The 7000-nt window shown below is 45.9% G+C and overlaps 1 protein-coding gene across 1 annotated transcript; it reads right to left on the minus strand.

Annotated features, from left to right (window-relative positions):
* Positions 1-1575: 1575 nt before the first annotated feature.
* On the minus strand, positions 1576-6784 carry SOWAHB (sosondowah ankyrin repeat domain family member B). Its single transcript, XM_074231549.1, has one exon. It carries the CDS (start codon positions 6782-6784, stop codon positions 4622-4624), a length of 2163 nt encoding a protein of 720 aa, XP_074087650.1. The 3' UTR covers positions 1576-4621.
* Positions 6785-7000: the final 216 nt, after the last annotated feature.

The raw sequence follows: 7000 nt of genomic DNA on the forward strand, positions 1-7000 counted from the left end.
ATACAAATGCACAGCACACATGTAAATACACCTATGATACATACATGTAAGAGATGTGTGTTATCTATATAGGTTATGCATGTTCACATTAGCCTGTCTACATGTGACTCACAGGGAGGTTTGAATGAATAGATGTTTCGAGAGTCTTTTTTTTTTCTTAAGGTGTTTTTTTTTTTTGGCAAGGCAAACCGGGTTAAGTGGCTTGCCCAAGGCCACACAGCTAGGTAATTATTAAGTGTCTGAGACTGGATTTGAACCCAGGTACTCCTGACTCCAGGGCTGGTGCTTTATCCACTTCAACACCTAGCCACCCCCTGTAAGAATTTACTCTGTAAATTCTTTAAAAAGAATGTATAAAATAATCAAGATCAGCTGTGTGGCCTTGGGCAAACCACTTAACCCCATCTGCCTTGCCAAAAAAAAAATCAAGATCATATAAAAAACCAATATATATAATATATATATAAACAATGATGTTTATATAAACAGCTCCCTCTGCCCTATTTCCCCCTCTGCCCCTCTACAAACTATATATTATAAAATACTATTAGAGAAATACTATAGTCAGAGATACTAAGCCTAATTAAATGGGACATCCTAACCAATCTTTATCAGTTTCCAAACAATGCCCTACACTGTCATAGTAAAATCATTGTGATCAGGGGTCTACCTAGTAAAGGAGAGTCCAGTGAAGTCCTGAAAAAGACCCCTATGGATGGGATTAAAGTAAATGGTCAGACTGGAGGAAGAAATAAAGCTCTGAAAATTTCAAGTCAATAAAATGTCTCTTGAGTTTACTTTTGATCAGTTATAAAAGAGAATCTTTAGAGAAAAATCAAAGGATTAAATGATTTTAGAAAAAATGATTATCTAAGGAGTATCAAGTTAGGTGACTATTGTTTTGTTTGAAGAATCAAAATGTTAACCAATCTTTCATTTGTAGTCTAAAACTATGTCTTCTCTTAGGATGGGATTTTCTCTTTTAGGAATATTATAAATTGTAACTACAAGTTGGTTTATCAGAGAAATTTTCAAAAATAGGATACATTTCTGTGTCTTTTCAGATTTTTCTCATTTAGAATTCAAACAGTTAAATTAATAAATTATCTCTGCCAAGTTTGTGCCCAAAATAAAAATTTTTTCCTGTTTTTCCCTATATTTTTGACAGAATATGAGTTAGAAAAGAATATAGATTATTAAAATATACAAATTCAAAATTTATTTTAAATTGTATTTTTATCTTTCTCTCCCCAATTTTTTTTTACTGGTATCATTAATAAATAACAAACTTAAGAGTAAATCAGGCCCTCTCTCAGTCCCTGGAAGAATCCCTAACATACCTGATTCAAAGAATGATCAAATTCAGCCTTCTTGTCTTTCTACTTTGATTTCTAAAAAAAGAAATCTATGTATATTTTAATTTTGCCATACAAGACTCTAAAGCATTAATGGAATTGTCCTCTCTTTCTATTTAAAAAGGCTAAATAGCCTTTTAGATTATGAACCCTAAAAACTTGGAACTCCAGGTGCCATGAACTATCTAAAAACAGACTTTTATATCAGGTAAAGACTTGCACAAAATGCCCAAACACTGCAAAATTGGAATTTTGTGAAATGGAATAGGGACTGGAGGATAGCAGAATGTTTAATAGTAAAGAAGTTGATAATAGGAAAATGCTGATTGCTGTTAATAGGGAAGTTTCCAGTTGTTGTTCTAGGGATTAAAGCTTTGTTTGACTGATGTATCTACATATGCATCTTACTTGGATTTACTTCTGAAAAAAAAGACATGCGTTTGTAGGAAAACTTATCCAGAAAGGACAGCTAGATGATGCAGTGGTCAGAGAACTGGTCTTAGAGTCAGGTAGGAACCTGAATTCCAATCCAGCCTCAGATATTAGCTAAGTGACCCAGGGCAAATCCCTTAACCCCAATTTTGTGTGTGTGTGTGTGTGTGTGTGTGTGTGTGTGTGTGTGTGTGTGTGTGTGTGTGTGAGAGAGAGAGAGAGAGAGAGAGAGAGAGAGAGAGAGAGAGAGAGAAGAGGGAGAGCAAAAGAGAAGGAGAGATAGAGGGAGAAAGAAAGAGAGGGAGAGACAGAAAGAAACAGAAACAGAGAGGGAGAAAATGAGAATGAGAATGAATATACTTGGACAGTTAGAGATCTAGTCAATGGTCAGGAAGTAGAAGAGACCTAAATTGCCTATATGGTCCAAATATGAAACCAAGTCCTATCTCCTAAAGAAGGCAATAGCCAACTAATTTAAGTGCTAACAACAAATCAGACCCTAAGGGAAAGGACAAAAATGTGGCAAAAGCAATAAATCTGGCTTGGGAGAATGAAGACATCGGTGAGGTTTTTACAATGTGCCCCACCAATGGCAACCCTGGAATCCTAAAGTGGAAGGGACTTTAGCAATCTGATTAGTCCAACTGACACATTGAAACTGAGGTTCTAATGACTTCCCTAAAGTCACACAGACAGCTGGGTAACACTGGATATATTGCTGGCCCTGGAATCAGGAAGACCTGAATTCTGATTTAACCAATACTTAATAGCTGTCTGACCCTGTGGCAAGTCACTTGACTGTCTGCCTCAATTTTCTCAACTGTAAAATGGGAATAATAGCATCTACTTTACAGGGTTATTGAGGATCAAATGAAATAATATTTGTAAAACAATAAGTAGTGCCTGGCTCACAGGTGCTTAGTAATTATATGTTTCTTCCTTCCATGTTGTTTCCAGTAAAGCTGTACCTGTCCCTGCCCATCTTTCTAGTATTACTACATTTCACCCAGACTCCAAGTCTTTTACTGACCAGGCTCCACACCCGGAAGACTCTCCTTCCCTGCCTCCACCAGATGGCTTCCTATAGGTTTAGTTATGAAAGAAAGTGTATTTAGGTATATAAAATTTTGAATAAGATGAAGCTAAAAAGAGTGACTTGGCTCAAACCCTACCTTCTGCAGCAGACAGCTCCTGGTCTCCCTCACTCCTAGAGCTTCCCATCTACTCTATAGCTATCCCATGTCCTGCTTTAGGCCAAATTCCTTAAGGACTGGACCCCATTTTCACCCTTCTTTATATCATTGATGGCAAATAAAAGGTATCAAGGATGAAAAACAAAGGTATACTCTACCCTCAAAGAACATTATAACCCAGTGTGGGAACAGGACATGGAAAGTAAAATCAGTTAAGTATTTTGCTATCCTAAATTGCAAGCATTTTATTACTATCTAATGGTGAATGAACTTAAAGAAATGAAACAAAGACATAATTTAAAATACTGCTTTATTGCCACTGTCCATTAAAAGACTGTTGAATAAAATTAACATTCCCTTCTGCCATTCATTTAGAATTGATATTTTTGCATAGAATTATATTGTGTTTCTATTCATTCTTTCCATTTGTCCTGAAATCCTCCTGTCCCATTAAAAGGTACATGAGTTATCCATTCTTTCCTAGAATAGATCTGATATGATGTGCTTCCATCAAAATAATCCTCAATGGACACATATTTAGTGCAAATTAAATTTGTGCTAGCAGCTCCAGAAATTGCATTTCATTTTCCCCCCATGTGGATAAGGCAATATTCTTCCTTTAACTCACAGTTATCCGGTATCCATTGTATTCAGGAACTCTGAGGTTGGCCATTCAGGGTCGATGTATTGTGTGTGGGGGGGGCACTTTGGGGTTGATCATGATTGATCTCTTTCACCTATTCAGTTATGTAATCAGTCTAAAAGGGGGGGTGTCTATGAATCCCAAAGGATGGTCTGTGGATATTATTTCAGCAAGTCTGTGAACTTGGATGGGGAAAAAATACATCTTTATTTTCATTAAACTTTAAAATCCAGCATTTTCCTTCAATTATTAAAAATATTATTCTAACAAGGGGTTCATAGACTTCACCAGAATGCCAAGGGGGTGGGGGGGATATCATTTAAAAGAAAAGTTAGAGAAATGATTCTCCAAAGAGTCACCAATCTCTTCCTATATTCACCACCTGAAATAATAGAAAGAACAAAATACTAGGGGTTGGTGGTAGAAGGCCTTTGAACCTACTTCCTTTTTTTTCCCCCACACATAGATTGGATTTTTACCCAACTACGCAAAATAAGGGCTAACAGTGAATTTTTGAAATCTGGTATTTTCTGTGTCTTTCCAGTACCATTGGGAAAGCTTTATTGTTAAGAAAAAGGAAGAGAGGGCATGGCACTGAACAAAAATATGATGAGCCACAGTGGAAGTCTTGAAGCCCTGAGTTTCAGCCTTCTGGATAATTGACTGTCCTATTGAGGCATCTGCTAAGAGCCAGATACTTCCATCTATAACAATAAAGGATAGTTTGTGCTGAATTTTTGCATACTACTATCTTGACCCGCTGTCATTCATGTAACAAGACAGAAGGGTCTCCAAGACTAGCAACTTCTGGCAGAGCCACCAACACTAGTCTAGGAAGATTCATCCTCAAAATATGCTAGTTCTTCCTCACTGACCTACCAGCAATTCATCTTTGAGTCCTTGAAGCCAGAAGTGACTCTGATCTTGGCAAGGTGTGGAGTTTGTACATGAGGTAACTCCAGATCAGAATGTCTCTGAACTTTGGAGTGAGAGACACCTCAGTCACTAAACTCGTCTCTCTCCTCCAAGGTTCGGAATCTATCATGGTGGTGGCTCATTTTCCATCGGTTATGCTGGTTTTTGAGTAATGCAGCAAGGGAGGTCTTTCTGCCTATGTTCCTTGATACATCATGGCTCTTGGTCTTCCTGGTTGGGGAAGAACTTCCAACTAAGGAATAAACTGGGAAAATTGGCTTCCCCCTTGGGGCACCAAGAAGCTGCCATATCTCCCCAGTGGTATTGCTAGTCAAATACTGCCAAGGCTTCTTCCCACTGCTGTCCCGTACATTCACTCGAGACTGCAGCCTCTGCACCAGAAGTTTGATGACACCCTGGTGCCCATGGATGGCAGCCAAATGCAGTGGGGTATATCCACAGCTGGACTTCACATTCATGTCAAGGACAATCCCTGCCTTTTGGGCTCCCTTGACCAATTCCTGAAGGGCCTGGAGAGCACCATGTTTGGCAATCCAGTGCAATGCGGTATACCCGGTCAAAAAGTCTTTGTGAAGAGCCAACTGGGGGTCTTCCCTAAACAGAGTTAGTGCCTGTACCCATGAGCCACTGGCTAGTCTCACAATCCATTCGTGCTCCCGGGAATCCAGGGGCACTAAAGAGGATCTGTGCACAGGTCTGAGTGAAACTAAAACAGAAGACACATTCCCAGGGGGAACCCAAATGTTGTTTGCAGAAATCTTGGGATCTATTGGTTTCAGGGTCAAGGGGGCATCCACCTTTGGAGAGGGCACTGCCTCTGCCCTAGACGATCTTCTGGCCCGGGGTGGCCTCCGATTCCTTTTGGCTAAGTCTTCATCCAGCAAGTCCTCATCAGAGGAGGAGATTGTGTCCCTCTCTGCCTTGGAACTTCTCCTCAGAGATCTCTTTAACGGAACATTTGGCCAGGGTGGGATAGAGGAGTCCTTGGCTGCCCTGTTTGACATGACAGAACCATCGACTTTTGCTGGGATATATGGAAGGGAGTAATTACCTCTAAATGTGGGTCCCTGGGATTTATGGAGAGTGTTTTCCTGCTGAAATTTGAGGAAATACTCCATTGGGGTCCCGAGTTCATCTTGGCCTCCATTTGCTAGGGGAACCTTTGGGGCTTCCTCCAGCTCCCCGGGAGAGTCCCTTGGGCCACTGGTACTCTCCTCACTCTCGTGGCTGTCCTCTTCCACAAAATTCTCCAAGTCTCCAAGGTCTAGCTGAGAATGGATGCTCCGAAAAATCGGGGGCCCAGTGGGTAAGGGAGGGGGTGAAGCGGGCCGAGGAGGAGGCAACCTCTCCAGGGTCGGGTGGCCCCCGTTGGGCGGCAGATCTGGAAAGTTCTCAGGTAGCACACACCAAAACCGCCTGGGACCTTGCGGTGGCCTTTCCGCAAGGCTGCCTGGGGAAGGCTGGGAGTGGTTGGCCACCCACTCTCGGGTGCGTTGCTGCTGCGCGGCTGCACAGGAATGTGGGTCACTTAGGGTCAAGAGTTCGGACCCGTCCCCATGGAACGCGAGGGATGCCAGGGCAAGGGCCGTCCCCGGTGCCCCCAAAGCTTCGGCGCTCGGCGGGGGCGGCTTGGTGGATGCCCCCGCGCTCGGGTGCGGTGTGCCTTCCCGCGGAGGCCCTGGAGCTGAGGCGGGCTCCCGGCCAGGCTGCCCTTCCGAGGGAGGGCTCCCACGGGAGCGGAGGGCTGGCTCGGGGGAGCCAGCCCGAGGGCCCCCCGGAGCCCCCGCGGCAGCGCGGCGCCCCCTGGCCCGGGAGGCCTCCTCGGGGGGCTCCGGAGCCCCCCGCGGCCCGGCCCGTTGTCCATGGGCCCCGATTTCCGGGGCCGAGGCTCCCACACCTGGCGGCTCCTGCCCCTCCGGAGGCCGCCCCCGGGGCCGCCGCGGTTGTTGGGGGGCCCGGGGCGCGCGCAGCCCCTCCTCCCCCACCAGGTCCCGGTACCTCCGCTTGAGCACCACGCACTTGGCGCCGTCGGGGTCTTGGCGCACGGCGGCCACCGAGTTGACGAGGCCCTTGAAGAGCTCGCGGCGCCGCTGCAGCTGGTCGGGGGCCGCGCCGGGGTCCCGGAGGAAGCCCCTGAAGTGGCCCAGCAGGGCGGCGTTGGTCACCCGGCCCCCGGCCTGGCACAGGAAGTCCAGGAGCTCCTCCTGGCTCAGCTCCCGGGCCATCCCCCTGCTCCGGCCGCCGCCGCGTGTCACCTGCTCCCGGGCCCGCCGCCCCCCATCGGCCGGGGCACCCTGCGCAGGCGGCGCCGTGCGGGGCCCTGCGGGCCGGGCCGCCAAGGTGGGCCGGCTGGGGCGGGCGGGCCGGCCGGGGCGCCGGGCGCGGTTTCACCTGAAGCCCTGGGGCTCCTCCTCCCCGGCTCTGGGGGCAGGGCCGGCCCG

This window comes from Macrotis lagotis, chromosome 3, assembly GCF_037893015.1.
Source record: "Macrotis lagotis isolate mMagLag1 chromosome 3, bilby.v1.9.chrom.fasta, whole genome shotgun sequence".
Lineage (NCBI taxonomy): Eukaryota > Metazoa > Chordata > Mammalia > Peramelemorphia > Peramelidae > Macrotis > Macrotis lagotis.

Coding starts and splice junctions, on each gene's coding strand:
- SOWAHB (XM_074231549.1), bottom strand. CDS start 6,784: ATGGCCCGGGAGCTGAGCCAGGAGGAGCTCCTGGACTTCCTGTGCCAG.